Source organism: Diabrotica virgifera, chromosome 3, assembly GCF_917563875.1.
Source record: "Diabrotica virgifera virgifera chromosome 3, PGI_DIABVI_V3a".
Classification (NCBI taxonomy): domain Eukaryota; kingdom Metazoa; phylum Arthropoda; class Insecta; order Coleoptera; family Chrysomelidae; genus Diabrotica; species Diabrotica virgifera.
Window position 1 is genome coordinate 17,591,282 of NC_065445.1, and position 22,206 is coordinate 17,613,487.

At 31.8% G+C, this 22,206-nt stretch overlaps 1 protein-coding gene and 1 long non-coding RNA gene across 5 annotated transcripts in view; one reads left to right on the forward strand and one right to left on the reverse strand.

The window, feature by feature from the left end:
• The window catches only part of LOC114328824 (zinc finger FYVE domain-containing protein 1), a 54,491-nt gene extending 38,833 nt beyond the window's left edge, over window positions 1-15,658 (forward strand). For 3 of the 4 annotated variants that reach the window (XM_050647812.1, XM_050647814.1, XM_050647815.1), the window contains exons 6-8: window positions 2,850-3,065; window positions 3,260-3,445; window positions 5,378-15,658. In XM_050647812.1, coding sequence (XP_050503769.1) covers window positions 2,850-3,065; window positions 3,260-3,445; window positions 5,378-5,869 — 894 coding nt within the window. In that variant the 3' untranslated portion in view covers window positions 5,870-15,658. The remainder of the gene's footprint in view (window positions 1-2,849; window positions 3,066-3,259; window positions 3,446-5,377) is intronic. The other variant, XM_050647813.1, reaches the window with a different exon arrangement.
• On the reverse strand, window positions 1,064-19,183 carry LOC126882783 (uncharacterized). Its single transcript, XR_007697389.1, has 2 exons — window positions 17,325-19,183; window positions 1,064-1,990 (listed from the first exon to the last, which is right to left on the reverse strand). It is a non-coding gene; the product is annotated as an uncharacterized LOC126882783 (long non-coding RNA).
• Between the last annotated feature and the right edge of the window lie 3,023 nt (window positions 19,184-22,206).

Below are 22,206 nucleotides of genomic sequence, written 5' to 3' on the forward strand. Positions count from 1 at the left end.
GGGGGATTTCAACTTTGATTCAGTTACTTTTTGACTTTTATAATACTAATTTTTAAGCGAGTTATTATGGCCATTTTCGCGTTTTCCAAATTTTAAATCGAGTATAACTCAACAACAGTCAATTTTAGAGAAAAATTACAAGAGACCTTTTTGGCTCATAATCACCCAAAGAATCTAAAAAAAATTATACGAAGTGAAAAAATTAATTTTTTGAATTTGTTTAAAAAAATTGTTTAAACAATTTTCCGACGGCGGCACCTCCCGGCACTCTGTGTATTTGTTATAAGGTACTCTTTTTACAGTTGAGTCCCTGAATTTTTTCCCGTGCGTCATCATTTAAAGCATACGAAATAAGTCGATGATAAGTCGGAAATTGAAATTTACTAAACGCAACAGCAAGTCACTTAAGCGCTGGTTTCCTCGAAAGCGGTGTCGACAAACTGCGACCATAACACTGCGATGAATGACGTCATAAAAAACTGTACCATGCAAAATAATAGCGGTGGTTTCCAAGGATGCGTTGGAAGCCACCGCTTGCTGAGTTTGCACATTCCATTGCCGTAGTGAAGAGCCTTGAATTTTTCACCGTAATCTGACGTAATTAATCGCAGTGCTACGGTCGCAGTTTGTCGGTGCCGCTTTCGAGGAAACCAGCGCTTTACTGTCACTTGTCACTGTTGCGTTTAGTAAATTTCAATTTCCGACTTACCATCGACTTATTTCGTATGCTTTAAATGATGACGCACGGGTAAAGATTCAGGGACTCAACTGTGAGTTTGTGCAAAAAAATCGAATCGGAATATGTTACCTAACGGGGGCGACGTTACAGGCTGGACTATAAGCTAACAACAAGAATTCAAATTCCGGTCTGCAGTTACGTCATGCGATGCGCGAACTCGGACGTATTTGCGTTACGGGAAGATCCTATCTTGTTATTTACAGTATCATGCTTCTTGTGACGTCGTATCCATGATACTATAAATAACATTATTTTGTTATGTATAGTATCATGCTTCTTGTGATATCGTGTCAGGCCTGGTACAGCTGGATTTTCTAGGCCCTCTTTAGAGGGCTGATTCTAAACATGTAAGGTTTTTTTTTTGAGTGAATTTGATGGCTTTGGCCGAGCCAATTAGCCAGACATTTTGTTATTTTAAAAACAAACAAATTTGATTTTTCAATCAGAGGAATTTTTTCTGTATTTCTAACTCTAAATACATAACAAACTAACATTATTATCTAAATAATACTCTATTTTGGTTGTTCATTTTTTTTTGTAAATTTTTATTTTTTTTGTATTTTTTTTGCATTTTTTTTATATTGTTAATTTGTTTTTTTTTATTAATTTTTTTATTGTTATTTTTTATAAATTGTTTTTTTTTTGTACTACGCTAAGACGTAAACCCGATTCATCCTCGCAGAGGTTTACATCTTCTTAGTTTTTTTTTCTTTTTTTTTTTTTCTTTTTTTATTTTTTCTGTTTTTTTTCTTTTTTTTTTTTTTCTTTTCTTTTTCTCTTTTTTTTTGTTCTTTTCTTTTTTCAATTATAATATACAATAATTACTTAAATCTACAGGATTATTTAAAACAAAATAACAACAAAACAAACATGTTTGTTTTGTTTTAACAAACATGCCTGCTTTGTTTTAACAAAATTTCTTAAATACAGGGTAAATTTTATTGCTACAATCTATATTTACAATTTTTGATATGTTCGTAAATTGTTTTTAATATATTAATATCTTCAGAAAATATCAAATTGTTCAGGTAGACGGGAAGTAAGGTTGAATATTAGTCTTTTTATAATAACATGTAAGGTTGAATATTAGTCTTTTTAATAATGCAGCTTTTATCATGGTTAGCTTCAATGTTTTGTGAAGTTCAGTTTCCAGTCGAGGTGTACTTGCAGGTATTTGACTGATGATTCCAATGGCTGTATCGTCTGCATACATCCATCTAGCTGTGTTTGTTCTAGCATATGTTGGTAAGTCTGAAACAAAAATGTACAAAATGGGCGATAGAATATAGACTTCTTGTATCCCATACATCTTTTGGTCGGCTGAAACTTCTTATTAGTTAAATATTTGCCACATATATTAACTAAGTAATGAGGCAATCTAGCTCTTTCCATCTTCTAGATTAGGACTTTCTTCCAGACCGTGTCGTAGGCATTTTCGATGTCATGGATGGCCATTCCTGTCTTCTGTTTCCTGTTGAACCGAATTTTTGTGTCGTTGATAACGTTATTAGTTGTAGTTCGCAGTTCCTTCCTTTTCTGAATTCAAATTGGTCCTCCTGTATAATTCTTCGTCTTTCTGCATGTTTTATCAGTCTTATGTAGATGATATTCTCCAATATTTTTGCTATGGATTCCAGTAGGGAAATTGGCCTGTAGATTTCTGGTCTTCTTCCGTCCTTCATTGGTTTTAGTAGAGGGATGATCTTTACATGTTTCCAGTTGTTCGGAAATTGCGCATTTTCTAGACAAAATCCAAAAATGTAGTACATACAATAAATGTACTATCATTTTCTTCAGAAGTTCCTGAAGTACTATTTTGTGGATGCCTTTCATTCCTGGTGCCCTGGTTCCTTTTTACTCTTATGATTTTAGCAACTTCTGTTGGATTTAGGTAGTGTTCTTCCTCTACTAAAATATACTGCCGTAAAGAATGCTCTCGTATTCGTTGTTGACGACTTGTTACAGGGGCCATTGCTTAACTAACTGGTGGGACATTTTTTACTGATATTTCATTAGTGTCGCCCTCTATACCCCAGTATACAAAACAAATGACGCACTTCTTCGCTATGACAGTACTTGGACTTATGTTACAGTAGATTGTTTCTTTTAGGCTTGCTACAAAAACGGACACAGATCAGTGGTTAAACCCAGCTATCAAACGATGACTGATAATTCCTGGTCCAGCTATTTGAATTACGTATGGGCTGGTTACGTGATAGAGTGTCCTAAATGTGGAGAAATTTTCAGAAGCAGACAGCATTGGTATGGTAACAAAAATCCAGAAGATGCAGCTGTAAGGGCAGAGGTAGTTCATATGTGGCCAGGGGTGAGTGGTATTTATAAATAATTTAAACCCTTACAGACATCGCTTATATAATACGTCACATGCATACACTTACATTAATTGTTGTTATTGTCCTAAATACACACATTTGCACATTTGAAATAAACATAATCATAGAAATGTCTTTAAGGGCTGGAAAATTATACAGTGTGTGCAACAAAATATGCTTTAAATAGAACAAACCCTTTTTTCAGGAGAGATCTTTGTTCGGATCACTCAATTCAGCTCAAAAAGTCTTGGACGGAGTAAGCATGTTCACTGATGTGATATCTCATGTAGGATCTCAGCCTAAAAAGTTACTGAGCGATTGGGCAGCTGATAAAATAGCACCTAGTTACTGGAGGCCAAACCACGAAATTAAAGTAAGTAGATATGCTCAATCTTTCACATATTTTCTTCAAATGTATATATAGTATAAGTAAGAAATATAGTACACACAAATTTTGATAGTTCTGCTTTAAGATATAGTGCAGCGGCTGGTTGGTAACTATATACATAAATATATATAATAAATATATTACCATAGTTTTAATCACAGACACAGCAGAGAAAATGAAAAAACGAATAAGACATTTGGCAAAATTTTAATATTTTAATAATATATTTTAATAATATATTTTAATAATAATATTTTAATAATCAATAATTTTAATCTCAATAAATTTCAACAACAAACACACTGAGATCTATTCTATCTGAATCTCAATAATTCAAAATTTATGATAATAAATGAAGATGAGAAAAAAGAAAGGAATACCAATATAATAGTAAGGGAACAAGTAATAGAACCAGTATCTACTTTTGAATATTTGGGAAAATAATGGGAAAACGGACATGGCAATAAGTAATAAACTGAAGAAGGCTACTCACGTATATTAAACATTAAATAATACAAAAGGCCGAGGAAGCCATGAATGGATCAGATCAGTAAAAGAGAAACATGAATACAGGGTGTCCCGGAAAATAGTGCGTTCCTTAAAGGTGAGGGTAGAATGCACCATTTAAAAGAAAACTTTCTTATAATTTTTTTTTCTAAAGTCATCTGTTGCCTCAAACAAATAAAATAATGTCTTTTACTAAAATTTACATTTGGCAATCCGGCAGTTTTATTTATTTTGGCATAGCGAAGATATTTAAAATTGTAAACACAAACAGTCGTATCATACTTACCTGTAACCCGAGAATACATACATACTATGTACATTATTGTCATGATTTTGATCGCAAGTATCATGTTAATTACGTACCTATAGTGTATAATAATTAGTGCAAGATTTAGGTACACCAAGGTGATTTACCTCGAAGTTTAAGGATTTGTAGATGGTTTCAAAACAAAATGTGTAAAGTGTTGTGTGCAGATAAAGCTTGTTTTACGAGAAATGGTGTTGTGCGTTTTACTTTTATAATGCCAAAAGTATTAATGTATGGGCTGGGATTATTAGTAATCATCTGATTGAACCACTCGAACTTCCCAGAAGATTGAATGGAGAAATATAATACCGTAATACTCAAATTTTTTGTAACATGTCCTGCCGATAGATACTTCTTGAAGACGTAGCTTGATTCTCATTGTAATAAAAGTTTTTCATGTAAGTTAAAACACTATACAAACTTTATTTTTAGATATTTAATAAACACAAATAATATGCTGTTTTTCTATCACTGTTATCAGTATTTTATCAATACATAATATTATGCCTAATAAGGGTCGATGATTCATGATAGTTGAGTTCCAGTAAAATTATTTTTACACAGAAGAAGGAACGCAGCGTTGCCGGCTGTATTTGCATTTCTGTGGACATTAATCAAATGCATTAAAATTAATAAAGTATTTTTTTGAAAACGGTTGACTTTACAAAAAAATGTATCAGACTTTTTGGCTCTAAATGGTACACTTAGCCCGTACCTTGAAGGAACGCACTATTTTCCGGGACACCCTGTATAAGAGGTATGAAGAAGGCCACCAATAGAAGCGCATGGAAGAAATAGATAAGAGACGGAACACTACATCCGACGCCGTGAAGGGCACTAGAGATTATGAAAAAGGAGAAGAAGAGTAAACGCTCTGCGCTAAATATTACCCGATTAACTTCACACTTTATGCGTTGGATATAATTGTTTTGTTCTGTACTTCGCGAAAAACTCGTGTTTAATGTAGGAGTTAAAACGATTAATATTTACACACTTAGCGCTACGTTGCCAAGCTGTCCAATGGTATGTTATCAGTTAATACGCGGGTATAATATGCATATCATAGGTAATCAATACTTGATATAATTTAATTTTTATTTTAGGTATGTTTCCTGTGTAAGATACCGTTCCTGCCACACGCCAAAAAACATCATTGTCGCTCGTGTGGTGAGGGTTTCTGCGATGGCTGTTCTTCCAAACGGCAGCCTGTTCCAGCGAAGGGGTGGCTAGAAGACGTAAGGGTGTGTGACAGTTGCTACAGCGATCAACCTCCAACTCTCTCCAATATGGGAGATCCCTCAGAAAACCGCGCTCGCCAAATCGGCGAAACAGTCATCAGTACCATCTCTGCCGTCACCTCGGTACTAGATATACCTAAGGAATACATAAAAGAATCTGCTCGACCTACATACTGGACTCCCGACAACGAATGCATAGAATGTTGGGTTTGTAAAAAGCAATTTGGACCGTTAAGACCTTTGCATCACTGTAGGGAATGTGGGAGGGGGGTGTGCAATGATTGTTCCGGATCTAGGAAAGCGGTACCCTCGAAAGGGTGGGACAGTCCGGTGAGAGTTTGTAGCAAGTGCCGATGATTGGTGCCATGTAGGACTGTAATGTACAAATTGTTCCTTTGAGATATGCGCATGTTGAGCGGGATACTTGTTGAGTACTGATGAAATGTATAATACACAAACAATATAAGACTAACATTCTCGTAGCTACTTTAAAATGTGGTGAAATGATGTTGCAGTATGTAATTTTTAAACGAACTTTATATTAAAAAATGCAACAAGTTATATAGTTTCGTAGAAATTAAACCAGAACATTCCTTTTTTTATAAAATGTGATGTGTTTTTCTTTTTTTTTTTAATGAGAAAAAGCTGATCTAAAATTCTGAATTCGTCAATCTCAAATACTCAATAAAACTTTAGTAGCTACAGAATATTTAATCTAAATCTAATGAAGGTGTGTTTATAATAATTGGTATTTTCTTATAGAATCTTTGCACGTCATCCAATTTTGACGTTGACATTTTCGCACAGGGTTGCCACATTGTGGTAAGGCTATGTAACAGTTGCTACATTGATCAACCGCCAACTCTTTGCAAAATGGGAGATTCCTCGAAAAACACGACAAATTGGCGAAACAGTCATCAGTACCATCTCTGCCGTCACCTCGGTGCTAGATATCCCTAAGGAATACATAAAAGAATCTTCTCGACCTACATACTGGACTCCCGACAACGAATGCATAGATGTTGGGTTTGTAAAAAGCAGTTTGGACCATTAAGACCTTTGCATCACTGTAGGGAGTATGGAAGGGGGTGTGCAATGATTGTCTCAGATCTAGGAAAGCGGTACCCTCGAAAGGGTGGGACAGCCCGGTGAGAGTTTGTAGCAAGTGCCGATGATTGGTGCCATGTAGGACTGTAATGTACAAATTGTTCCTTTGAGATATGCGCATATTGAGCGGGATACTTGTTGAGTACTGATGAAGTTTATGATACACAAACAATATAAGACTAACATTCTCGTAGCTACTTTAAAATGTGGTAAAATTATGTTAAAGTATGTATATGTAATTTTTAAACGAACTTTATATTAAAAAATGCAACAAGTTGTTAGGTTCATAGAAATTAAACCAGAACATTCCATTTTTTATAAAATGTGATGTGTTTTTTTCTTCTCTTTAAAATGAGAAAAAGCTGATCTAAAATTCTGATTTCGTCAACCTCAAATACTCAACAAAATTTTGGTAGCTACAGAATATTTAATCTAAATCTAATGAAGGTGTGTTTATAATTGGTATTTTCTTATAGAATTCAGTTGCTACATTGTTCAACCGCCAACTCTCTGCAAAATGGGAGATTCCTCGAAAAACTCGACAAATTGGCGAAACAGTCATCAGTACCATCTCTGCCGTCACCTCGGTGCTAGATATCCCTAAGGAATACATAAAAGAATCATAAAAGAATTCAGTTGCTACATTGTTCAACCGCCAACTCTCTGCAAAATGGGAGATTCCTCGAAAAACTCGACAAATTGGCGAAACAGTCATCAGTACCATCTCTGCCGTCACCTCGGTGCTAGATATCCCTAAGGAATACATAAAAGAATCTGCTCGACCTACATACTGGACTCCCGACAACGAATGCATAGAATGTTGTGTTTGTAAAAAGCAATTTGGACTGTTAAGACCTTTGCATTACTGTAGAGAATTTGGGAGGGGGGTGTGCAATGATTGTTCCGGATCTAGGAAAGCGGTACCCTCGAAAGGGTGGAACAGTCCGGTGAGAGTTTGTAGCAAGTGCCGATGATTGGGCCATGTAGGACTGTAATGTACAAATTGTTTCTTTGAGATATGCGCATGTTGAGCGGGATACTTGTTGAGTACTGATGAAATTTATAATACACAAACAATATAAGACTAACATTCTCGTAGCTACTTTAAAATGTGGTGAAATGATGTTGAAGTATGTAATTTTTAAACGAACTTTATATTAAAAAATGCAACAAGTTATATAGTTCCATAGAAATTAAACCAGAACATTCCTTTTTTTTATAAAATGTGATGTTTTTTTCTTCTCATTAAAATGAGAAAAAGCTGATCTAAAATTCTGAATTGGTCAACCTCAAATACTCAACAAAATTTTAGTAGCTACAGAATATTTGATCTAAATCTAATGAAGGTGTGTTTATAATTGGTATTTTCTTATAGAATCTTTGCACGTCATCCAATTTTGACGTTGACATTTTCGCACAGGGTTGCCACATTGTTGTAAGGCTATGTGACAGTTGCTACATTGATCAACCGCCAACTCTCTGCAAAATGGGAGATTCCTCGAAAAACTCGACAAATTGGCGAAACAGTCATCAGTACCATCTCTGCCGTTACCTCGGTGCTAGATATCCCTAAGGAATACATAAAAGAATCTGCTCGACCTACATACTGGACTCCCGACAACGAATGCATAGAATGTTAAGACCTTTACATCACTGTAGGGAATGTGGAAGGGGGTTATGCAATGATTGTTCCGGATCTAGGAAAGCGGTAACCTCGAAAGGGTGGGACAGCCCGGTGAGAGTTTGTAGCAAGTGCCGATACTTGTTGAGTACTGATGAAATTTTTTATACACGAACAATATAAGACCAACATTCTCGTAGCTACTTTAAAATGTGGTTAATTGATGTTGAAGTATGTAATTTTTAACGAACTTTATATTAAAACGTGCAACAAGTTATATAGGTTCATAGAAATTAAACCAAAGCATTCCTTTTTTTATAAAATGTGAAGTGATTTTGTTCTTCTCTTTAAAATGAGAAAGAGTTGATATATAATTCTAAATTCGTCAACCTAAAAGACTCAACATAATTTTAGTAGCTACGGAAAATTGTAATCTAAATCTAATGAAAGTTGTGTTTATAATTGGAATTTTCTTATAACATCTTTGCACGTCATCCAATTTTGACGTTGACATTTTCGCGCAGGGTTGTCGCATTATGGTAACGGTATGTGACAGTTGCTACAGCAATTTACGGCCAAATCTCTCCAATGTGGGAGATCCCCCAGAAAACCTTGCCCGACAATCGGTGAAACAGTCATCAGTACCATCTATGCCGTCACCTCGGTGTTAGATATCCCTAAGGAATACATATAGGAATCTACTCGACCTACATACTGGACTCCTGATAACGAATGCATAGAATGTTGGATTTGCAAAAAGCAATTTGGACCCTTAAGACCCTTGTATCACTGTAGGGAATGTGGGGGAGGAGTGTGCAATGATTGTTCCGGATCTAGGAAAGCGGTACCATCGAAAGGGTGGGACAGTCCTGTAAGAGTTACATTCTCGTAGCTACTTTAAAATGTAGTGTAAGGATGTTGAAGTATGTAATTTTTAAACGAACTGTATATTAAAACGTGCAACAAGTTATATAGTTTCATAGAAATTAAACCAGAGCCCAGAACATTCCTTTTTTATATAAAATGTGAAGTGTTTGTCCTTTTCTTTAAAATAAAAAAAAGCTGATATACAATTCTAAATTCCTCAACCTGAAGACTCAGTAGCTACAGAAAATTTTAATCTAAATCAAGAAGGTGTGTTTATAATTGGTGTTTTTTTTTATAAATCTTTGCACGTCGTCCAATTTTGACGTTGACATTTTCAAAAAGAGTTGCCACATTATGGTGATAATAGGGAATTCCTATATAGGGAATAGGAATCACCTCAGAGGTGTATGGACAATTGGAAGGACAAAAAATAATGAATAATTATTTGTTATTAAATTCAGTTACAAAATTAACCGGTACTTACAAAAAAATACATATTGTGTGTTTTTCGATCTTTTAGAGCCCTCGTGATATTTATCAAGTAGGTCACATGCGCATACGTCGGCATGTTGTATCGCCATGATTTATTGTAGTGGAGTCACTGAAGGTTTTCACCTCAGATTTCGTTGAACCTCCATCGATTTTCATGAAAATTGGTGAGTAATTAGAAGATACCTCAAGGAACAAAGGTGACATGATGCCACCTTGTGCTTTTACCCTGGGAGTGGATGCCACCCCTTCTCGGGGATGAAAATTATTTTATTAAAAATAATACCTTAAGTCGATAGAGGGACAAATTATAAGCAAAATTTGTTATATAAAGTTCTTAATATAAATCAACACTTTTTGAGTTATTAAAGACCAAAGATTTTATTTTTTCGTAAAAAAATGCATGTTTTAAATCCGTTTTTCACGTATAACTCAAAAACTATAAGCTCTTACAAAATAGTTACTATTACTGAAGTTGATGATAATAAAAAACTGAATACATTCCTCACTTAAAGAACTAAACTAATGTTAGTTCAAAGTGAGTTATTTGCAATTGAATGTGTATTTTTTTCGACGAGTACTCAAATCTAAGTATTCAAGCTTAAATAACGGGAAGATGATGCAATGTATAAAATATACCTTCTAATCATTTGTCAACGTACTTCGTAATACCTATTAAAGGAGCTTGAGAACAAGTTAATAGCGTCAAAATTATGCAAGTTATGATGAAAATAAAAGAACCCTGTCGAATTTTTTAGGAAAAAGTGAAAAATAAAACATACGCCATTTCCACAAAAATTAAAATTTATAGTAATCCTTGCAAGAGCTTCTTTATATTAGCATAAGTAATAATTTCAATAATTTTGACTGGTTTTGAATGCATATTTTTGAAAAAAAAAGATATAATTTAAAAAAATCATTTTTAAAATTATTGTAATTTTCATATTCTTTTGATAATAACTCCAAAAATACTCAATATACGTAAAAAATGATATATATAACCAAATTTTAGTTTTTTCTGTGTCAAATATTCTACCTGTATTACTATTTCCTTAGGGTAAAAAATAACCGAGATAGAAACGTTTAAATCTTAAATTTTGCTGTGAAAACCATGCAAGCGGGGCCATTTAACCTTTTATTTTTAAAAAAAGTAGGGGGTCTAAAAGATTAAATTCAACGTGGTTAAATAGCCCTTAGAATTAACTTTTAAACGGTTTTTAGATAAACCTGATATCGTAAAAATAAACGAAGTTATTAAAAAAAAAACAATAACATTTTTTGGAAAAATTTTAAAGATAATTTTTGAAAAAAATTTGGTGCATAAATTTTAATAAGTTTTTGTTATAAAATGCATCATTTTCCGGTTATTTCAGCTTGAATACTTAGATTTTTTTACTCGCCGAAAAAAAAATATATTCAATTACCTATAACCATTGTATAACTAGACCTTGTATAACTGACATGTGTAGATAAACAATGCTATAACTCACTTTTAGTTAACATTAAAAGGTTTTTCTAGTAAAGGGTTTATTTAATTTTTTATTAGCTTCAATTTGGGTAATAATAACTTTTTTGTAAAAATTTATAATTTTGGAGTTATTGATGAAAAATCGGTTAAAAACATGCCAAAAAGTTTTGATTTATTTTAATAACTTAACAAATTTTGCTTAGAATTTGTTTCCTATAAAATTTTGGGGTTATTTTCAATAAAATAATTTTCACCCCCGAGAAGGGGTGGCATCCACCCCCAGGGTAAAAGCGCAAGTTGGCACCATGTCACCTTTGTTCCTTGAGATATCCTCTAACCACTCACCAATTTTCATGCAAATATATGGAGGTTCAACGAAATCGGAGGTAATAGCTCATATCCACCTTCAGTGACTGCACTATTGTTAGTTATGATAGCTGATGCCAACTCCTGGACATGTCACGAGCTTGTAAATAGGCTCACTGAAAAGATGGAGAAGAATTCAATCTTAAAAAAAATAATCTTCTAGAGAATCTAAAGAATTTCCAAACAGTTGGATGTACATACTATGGCATAGTAGAAATGTCATTGATGACGTGCAATGAACTTTAGGAAATAATGTACATTTTTGTATATTTCAAATAACGTGTTTGCATCTGATTAATATTTGCAAATACCATTCTTTTTTAATAATAAAGATTTGTTTCATTACTATATAGTCTGTTTAATCATTACTATAAATGAATAGTAAATGAGACCCTTTAGTATTTAGGTATTAATGTTTTTACAGTTGTTACAAGTTATTACATTCATAGACAAAAAATATGGAAACATTATGAATTTAGAGGAGAGTTGGATAAAACGGGATACCTAGCCTAGAGACCCAACTAGTGGTGCTATCAATCGCACAACGACGGAAACTTGTTATCAGTCGTCATTTTAACATTCTCAGTTCGTTTTACCTTGATGCCACTATTTGATGAAAAGTTGTGTTTAGAATTGTTTCGACTCTATTTTTTTGATACTTTGTACTTTTAAGTGCGCTGTTTTCTACATTATACTGCCTACATAAATAAAAATATAATTCCGGTGACTATTATATTTAATTAAGCAATCATTAACGAATATTCTCATGTGTAGTCTACCTAATTTTACTTTCACATTTAGGCAGCAGCCACTTTTGTTTTGAAAAATGTCTGAATTGGACAAAACGGGACACTTATAAGTTGGATAAAATGGGATACAGTTTCTTATGTCCCGTTTTATCTACCTATTTATTTGTTGACCTATTAATTTTTTAAATAGAGATATGAAGCGTTTTATCATACCGCAGAGAAGAACAACATATTTTTATGTGACCTTTGTTCTGATATACGCACCTAGTCCTAAATAAAAGGTCTTATTTTCCATTTTGCCATAAAACATAAAAAACGCCTATTTTTAAGTTTCCGATTACTGAAGATATTATTATTTCAAAAGTAAATTTTACTATACAGTTTAATGTCTACTTAATTTAGACATAAATTAAGTTTTAGATCATTTTATCCAAAAAATTAAATATTATAAACCTATCCCGTTTTATCCAACCGTGGTTGGGTAAAACGGGATGTGTAGGACTTTAATTAATTTTTTTTTTACTATTTTCATACATTTATGAACTTTTCTTTTTCGTTAGTATTATATAACATAATAAATGTTATACCTATAAAAAATAATATGATAATTTCTTAAACATATTTTCCGTAGTAAAAGTAAACAAGAATGGTATCCCGTTTTGTCCAACTCTCCCCTATAATTTTTGAAAATACGTAGAGGTGTAACAGAGATATTTGTGTTTAGGTAAAACAATTGAATCGCTTATTTCAGAAACAACCTAAGTCACATTTTGGCAATTTTGAGTTTATTAAACCAACATTATATTTCTGTGGCTTACACACAATATAATGTAGAATACACCTTAGTCCCGTAAGCCTAGTTGATTTTATAATGATTTAAAATATTCATATATATTTCTGAATAATCCCACAGAAAAACATGTTAGTGTAATAAACTCAAAATCGCTAAAATGTGACTTAGGTTGTTCCTGAAATAAGCAATTCAATTATGGGCCAATCTTCTGATTATCCTTATTCCTAAACAGTATCCTTTTATTTCGCGAGTATTGAAACCCTCAAAAATATATAGGTCTTGGCCCACACTTCAAAATAAAATGATTACCTCCCTCATGAGACTTTTTATTCAGTTACCCATGTCGAGTCGGATAAGTTTTTGAAGTTATACTTCTTTAGTCACGAGGGTGAATTTTTATTTTGCCGGGCGCATGCGCACACCGACAGTATGGTTTTAGTCGCTCAAACGTTATGCGGGATCTGATTGAGTGTTACAATCATCTGTCAATATTTGTTCAAATGGATATTATGCATAAACAAATGTGTATATTAGTTTTTATTTTTGTGAGGACAGAGACAAAAAGCAAGTTTATAATTATTGTAGTGACTTTTTAAATAGTTTTTAAAAGCAACAGGTACGTACCTTATTGTAAATGTTTCAATGTTGTAATAAAAAATTACAAATTAAATACCTATTTGGAAAATGTACCTACCTAGCTAACCTAGCTACTTACCTATCTAGGTAATGCTTTGATTTACCAAAAAAAATCTCAATCTAATATATTGCTTTTTTAGTCTATATTTTGTTGTATTTTAATTCCACAAGAATCAAACTTATTTGATTAAACTAAGAGAATATTAATAAGCAACTGTCAAAAAATTTTAAAACGTTTAGATGCTATATCTTCCCACTTCATTCACGTGTCTCGGTAGTTAAATCCTGCGTGGGGTGAGTTCAAAATAATCTAACAACCTGATAGACGCAGGTTCAATTCCCAATGCAAATTTTATTTTTTTTATACATTTTATTATTGTAAGTATATTTATTATATTTTTTTTCAGAAAATACGTATTTAGTTAAAATTTTCTCAACAATTGTTCAGAAATCATTTCTTTGTTTCATGTTTCAATGTGTTTGCGTGTGTTTTATTTTTTTAATTTTTGGTAGGTATTGTTTTAATAAAAATTTTTGGAAAGTAGTAAGTATTAAAATTAGTTTAATATTTAAATAAAATATAAATAAACTGTTTAAAGTATATTGATTTCGTTGAAATCATATAATAGAAGTATAACTTATTACGTGCGTACAAAGTACACACACATTCTTTTTTATTACGAAAAATTTTGAGGCGGGGGCGATTCGTTAATATAGAGGAACTTTGGTGCGTCCAACAACTGGAATACCCTTAAAAATTTGTCGGACAATATTAGCAGTTAATTGTAGATCTTTTTATCAAATATCCTGCAAAATCAGCAGAGGGGTATAAATTTTATGACTCTTTATGATGCGTCAACCCCCATATAGGAGGCGCACTATAGAGTCATAAGTGACGATTTTTTTGCAGAATTGTTTGATAAAAATACTTACAATTTACTGGTAATATTGTCCGACAAATTTTTAAGGCTAGTCCAGTTGTCGGACGCACCAAAGTTTAGAAACTTTTTTTATTTACGATACGCCCCCTCCCGAAAATGTTCCGTATTAGACAAGTTGTCGGACTCAACATGAATAACTGAAAAAAGTCTCATGAATGAGGTAATCCCTTTTTTTCAAGTGTGGGTCGAAGGTCTACGAGTAGTATATGGGTGGAAACATATACGTGCAGAGATTCGCAAAGGATGAAGAAATATGGGTGGACCTAGTTGAAAAATTTTCCAATAACCCAAAAAAGTTATTTATAAAAACAGTAGGCAACAATATTCTCAAGGCTTGGAAAATATTCTGAATTATACAGGAATGATTAATAACTACGTGGACAAGTAAACATACGTTCCTTATGATTTTGTTAATTTACTGTTCATCATTCTTTATTTTTATGTCTTCGTTCTTTACATCTTTTTACATATATATTTTATGTGTTTCTTCTACTATTAACCACAATTTTTAACATCAAATACGTGAAAAATCAACAAATTTTCAATGAAAATTATGACTAATTCCTGTGAAAAAGAGTAGAATCATAATAATGGTAGTGTTTCCTGTTCGAATTAAAATTTTAAACACATTCATTTTAATATCAATTCCTAAGAAATTCCAGTTAGTATCTACCTTTTATACTGATTTATTTTGTTCCAATGGCCTTTTTATATAAAAAAGGAATGATAATGTCTGTTAATTCCTTATAAATATCAATATAATTCTTCGACTTTTGTTCATCCATTTTACACTAACAGGTATTTTTTTCCGTATTTTTAAAATTCAGCAACTAAGTTAAAGATTCCTAGTCAGACTTGGTCAATATAATGTGTTAATTAAGGAGTGCATGTTAGCAAACTTTATTAATATGTTTTATCTATCTATTGGTGCATACAACTTGTTAACGATTGAATACATTGTTTTCTAAAAAGCGTCACCAACATTGAGATTTTTACTTTTTTAAGAAGTTATTTTTTAGATGTTAACGTGTTACAGATGCTTTATGAAATATTGTTTTGTGCTCAATTTTTGTATTTACTATGCAATAAAGTACCTACAATTCTTAAAATGGCTTTTATTTCTCTTACAATTTAAAATAAAATGTAAAATACGCCTAAATTTAGGAGACCCAATATTCCTGATAAAATTTTAATTAAAAATTCGCCCAAAATTAGACAACACTTTATACAAACTGATCTAATTGGGCTCTTATCAGTAGAGAGACACCCTCTGTCATTTCTGCTGTCCTGGTACTAAATCTTAAACATTGTTGATTTGCTTCAAGCAAGTTCATAAACGGACTTGCCCTTTGCAACCTCTGCTCTCCTGATACAAAAATAAGGCAACACTTCATACGATCTAATTCAATTGAGCTCTTATCAGTGGAGAGACACCCTTTGTCATTTCTGCTGTCCTGGTACTAAATCTTAAACATTAGGGAGTTTTTGTTGCTACGTAGCATAAGGCATCTCCGTATACGTAAAGCAAATAACGTGCCGTAGATGATGAATGTTAAAATAGGTAGTTTTTGTAACTGCCTTAACGTAACGTAAAGCAAATCATAAAGTCATTTTTAAATTCCGTTGACATTAAAAAATAAAACAATGTTCACACAATTAAGCCAAGCGTCCACAGACCCGCATCGTACGCAACGGATTTTAGTTTGACAATCGATAATGCGATCCGTACGATGCGGATCAGTGGACGCGGTTACATAAGTTTCTGTACAAGGCAAACTAAAATCCGTTGCGTACGATGCGGGTCTGTGGACGCTTGCCTTTAGTGGAGTCACTGAAAGTGGATATGAGCTATTACCTCCGATTTCGTTGAACCTCCATCGATTTGTTTGAAAATTGGTAAGTGGCTAGAGGATATCTCAAGGAACAAAGGTGACATGGTGCCAACTTGCGCTTTTACCCTGGGGGTGGATGCCACCCCTTTTCGGGGGTGAAAATTAATTTATTAAAAATAACCCCATAATTCGATAGAGGGACAAATTTCAAGCAAAATTTGTTATATAAAGTTATTAAAATAAATCAAAACTTTTTGAGTTATTATAGATAAAAGATTTTAATTTTTCTTGAGAAAAATGCATGTTTTTAACCAATTTTTCATCAATAACTCAAAAGTAAGTTTTTACAAAAAAGGTATTATTATCAAAATGGAAGCTAATAAATAATTAAATAAACCCCTTGCTACAAAAACCTTTTAATGTTAACTAAAAGTGAGTTATGGTTAATATAATATATATTTTTTTCGGCGAGTAAAAAACTCTTAAGTATTCAAGCTGAAATAACGGGAAATTGATGCATTCTATAACATAAACTTATTAAACATTTGTCAAAGTACTTAAAAATATCTATTAAATGAGCCCCCGAACATGTTGATAGCGTTAAAATTTATGCACCAAAATTTTTTCAAAATTTATCTTTTAAAAATTTTTCCAAAAAATGTTATTGTTTTTTTTTAATAACTCCGTTCATATTTACGATATAAGGTTCATCTAAAAACTATTTAAAAGTTAACGTAGAATGAAGTAAACACTTCTGTTGTATATAGGTATATTATAAATTTATTAAAAAATTTTAAAATTCATCCACAAGGGAGTGGTTGTACAAAACGTTTTCGGTCAAACTGACCATCCTCAGTGTAAACCTGGAAATAAGTGAACCACTTAGATTGAAATGCAAAAGGGTGAAATTTTGACAGTTAAAAAAGAAAATGTGGTTACTTACGTCCAGTGTACAAGTAATTGAAACTAGCCACTTGAATAGGTGTAAAACCTCAAAATAACATTATTGCTACATTATGAGCTGTATAGTAATCGACAATAAGTCGATGTCTTAAGATTAAAAATGTATCACATGTGGATGTATGTCATCCTTGCTCGGAATTAGCACAAGGTTGTGATCAGGTGAGAGGTTAACAACCAACTGATTAGACAGATTGGTGCCTGAAAATTCATGACAAGATGTCAAAGAAGATAGGTGGATTTCTCAAATGTCAACCGAAAAATTTTTGACAATGTGCATTAATATTTAACTTAATTATTCAATTGTGAATATGCAACTATTAAATTTGTTTGATATGAATTCTAAATTGTAAATAAAGGTTAATAAGCTATAATGATATATTCATTAGTGCACCGTAAACAAAAGCAAAATTCTACTCATATGCTGTGACGTCATAGACTGTTTGTCTACTGTATAGGACTGATAATAATTATATTAATTTGAGCAAAGTTATAATGAATGAATATTATTGAAAATTATATAGAAAATTTTTAAAATTTTTTTATCAAAATATGATATTTTAATAGAGTAGCAGCTGTAGAATTGGAAGTAATGCCAATAGTGAATGGTCGGTTGCATATGTTTCAGGGAACCAACGAATATAATGAGAAAATACCAATCTATAGATCTGTAATGTGAATTATTGGAGGTATTAAAGGAAATGATATTAAAAAAGGGAAGTGGAATTGAAAAAATGTATGTACATATCTTAATCAAGAAATCTTCTCTAAAAATATTTTGTTATGACTGAATGTAAAGAGTTTGTCCCATATAGAACTATTGAAAATCTAAATTTAGAAAAATTATTAAAAAGGTGATAAGGTAAGTTGCCTATGTTCAGTGGACAAATAAATGAAATATAATTACTGTTTTGAAATTAAATTGTGTGAATTGTTAAATGGATAAAGACTGATATTAAATTAGGAAAACTGCGCTGAAAGAAATGTACATGTTTTGATCAAAGAAGAAAATTAATTTTGATTGTAAGCTCTAAATGTAAAAAGAATATGTCACATATTAAACTATTGAAATTCTAGATTGAATATTGTATTGACCAAAGTTGATATTAAGTAAATTTATTAAATGTTGATAGCTGAGATTTATTTTTTATTTTAATCTAAATGAAAAATAGAGTGAATCAATTAAAATGTTGGAAATTCAACAAAATTTTTGGTTATTGTCTATATTAGAATGTCATATCCGAAAAGATCAAGGGTTCCATGGTGTGATTTTGATATAATGAGAAAATGATTTTGTTAAGTGAAAATAATTAAAGAATGAGATGGAAGAGATAGAGTCTTGACAGGAGCACAGAGTGAAAGAAACTGGAAGTACTAAAAGAATATTTGATTAGGTATAATGTTTGGGTTTTTTGTTTATTTTGGGTTTGTCGTGGTATGTATAGGAAAGAAGGCCAATGTGAAGGTGAATAAAAATATAGAATTATGGAAATAATTGTCTATGAATGGGGGTGAAATCACGGTTAAGAGAAAGTTGACGGTTAACACAGTTTGGACTTGTCCTTGCGTCCCTGACAATCTCTAAATCCTCATATAGGTCTAAACGAAGGGTATTCTTATCTTGGATGTTATGAATCAAAGTCACACCATCTGGGATGTTAAGGTGGTGTTTGTTGACTTTGAGATGGTGAGAGAAAGCTGATGTATTGTCACGTTTAGTGTGCTCTGCTGCTCTAGTAGACAGTGATCTATAGGTTCTTCCTACATAAGAGGCATCACAATCGGAACAAGATAATCTGTAAACACCACTACGATTCATAAAGTTGATTGGATCTTTAGTGTTAGATCCAATCAACTTTATGAATCGTAGTGGTGTTTACAGATTATCTTGTTCCGATTGTGATGCCTCTTATGTAGGAAGAACCTATAGATCACTGTCTACTAGAGCAGCAGAGCACACTAAACGTGACAATACATCAGCTTTCTCTCACCATCTCAAAGTCAACAAACACCACCTTAACATCCCAGATGGTGTGACTTTGATTCATAACATCCAAGATAAGAATACCCTTCGTTTAGACCTATATGAGGATTTAGAGATTGTCAGGGACGCAAGGACAAGTCCAAACTGTGTTAACCGTCAACTTTCTCTTAACCGTGATTTCACCCCCATTCATAGACAATTATTTCCATAATTCTATATTTTTATTCACCTTCACATTGGCCTTCTTTCCTATACATACCACGACAAACCCAAAATAAACAAAAAACCCAAACATTATACCTAATCAAATATTCTTTTAGTACTTCCAGTTTCTTTCACTCTGTGCTCCTGTCAAGACTCTATCTCTTCCATCTCATTCTTTAATTATTTTCACTTAACAAAATCATTTTCTCATTATATCAAAATCACACCATGGAACCCTTGATCTTTTCGGATATGACATTCTAATATAGACAATAACCAAAAATTTTGTTGAATTTCCAACATTTTAATTGATTCACTCTATTTTTCATTTAGATTAAAATAAAAAATAAATCTCAGCTATCAACATTTAATAAATTTACTTAATATCAACTTTGGTCAATACAATATTCAATCTAGAATTTCAATAGTTTAATATGTGACATATTCTTTTTACATTTAGAGCTTACAATCAAAATTAATTTTCTTCTTTGATCAAAACATGTACATTTCTTTCAGCGCAGTTTTCCTAATTTAATATCAGTCTTTATCCATTTAACAATTCACACAATTTAATTTCAAAACAGTAATTATATTTCATTTATTTGTCCACTGAACATAGGCAACTTACCTTATCACCTTTTTAATAATTTTTCTAAATTTAGATTTTCAATAGTTCTATATGGGACAAACTCTTTACATTCAGTCATAACAAAATATTTTTAGAGAAGATTTCTTGATTAAGATATGTACATACATTTTTTCAATTCCACTTCCCTTTTTTAATATCATTTCCTTTAATACCTCCAATAATTCACATTACAGATCTATAGATTGGTATTTTCTCATTATATTCGTTGGTTCCCTGAAACATATGCAACCGACCATTCACTATTGGCATTACTTCCAATTCTACAGCTGCTACTCTATTAAAATATCATATTTTGATAAAAAAATTTTAAAAATTTTCTATATAATTTTCAATAATATTCATTCATTATAACTTTGCTCAAATTAATATAATTATTATCAGTCCTATACAGTAGACAAACAGTCTATGACGTCACAGCATATGAGTAGAATTTTGCTTTTGTTTACGGTGCACTAATGAATATATCATTATAGCTTATTAACCTTTATTTACAATTTAGAATTCATATCAAACAAATTTAATAGTTGCATATTCACAATTGAATAATTAAGTTAAATATTAATGCACATTGTCAAAAATTTTTCGGTTGACATTTGAGAAATCCACCTATCTTCTTTGACATCTTGTCATGAATTTTCAGGCACCAATCTGTCTAATCAGTTGGTTGTTAACCTCTCACCTGATCACAACCTTGTGCTAATTCCGAGCAAGGATGACATACATCCACATGTGATACATTTTTAATCTTAAGACATCGACTTATTGTCGATTACTATACAGCTCATAATGTAGCAATAATGTTATTTTGAGGTTTTACACCTATTCAAGTGGCTAGTTTCAATTACTTGTACACTGGACGTAAGTAACCACATTTTCTTTTTTAACTGTCAAAATTTCACCCTTTTGCATTTCAATCTAAGTGGTTCACTTATTTCCAGGTTTACACTGAGGATGGTCAGTTTGACCGAAAACGTTTTGTACAACCACTCCCTTGTGGATGAATTTTAAAATTTTTTAATAAATTTATAATATACCTATATACAACAGAAGTGTTTACTTCATTCTACGTTGTCTTAACAAAGGTATACAGCCAACTACAGGGTTTACCCTTTTAATGTTTTATTTAAAAGTTAATTCCAAGTGCTATTTAAACACGTTGAACCTAAACTTTTAAACCCCTTACTTTTTTAAAAATAAAAGGTAAAATGACCCCGGTTGTATGGTTCCCACAGCAAAATTTAAGATTTAAACGTTTCTATCTCGGTTATTTTTTACCCTATAGAAATAGTAAAACAGGTAAAATATTTGGCATAGAAAAAACTAAAATTTGGTTATTTATAATTTTTTACTTATATTAAGTATTTTTGGGAGTTATTATCAAAAGAATATGAGAATTACAATAATTTTGAAAATTATAATTTTTTAAATTATATCTTTTTTTCAAAAATATGCATTCTAAACCGGTCAAAATTATCGAAGACATTACTTATGCTAATATAAAGAACTTCTTGTAAGGATTACTACAAATTTTAATTTTTGTGGAAATGGCGTATGTTTTATTTTTCACTTTTTCCTAAAAAATTCGAAACTGTTCTTTTATTTTCATTATAACTTGCTTAATTTTGACGTTATTGCCTTGTTTTGAAGCGCATTTGATAGGTATTCCAAAGTACTTTGGCAAATGTTTAGCAGGAATATTTTATACATTGCATCGTTTTCCCGTTATTTAAGCTTGAATACTTATATTTGAGTACTCTTCGAAAAAAATACAGATTCGATTGCCAATAACTCACTTTGAACTAACATTAGTTTAGTTTTTTATGTAAGGAATGTATTCAATTTTTTATTATCTTCAATTTCAGTAATAATAAATTTTTTGTAAAAGCTTATATTTTTTTATTTATACGTGAATAACCGATTTAAGACATGCATTTTTTTACGAAAAAATAAAATCTTTGGTCTTTAATAACTCAAAAAGTGTCGATTTATTTTAATAACTTTATATAACAAATTTTGCTTATAATTTGT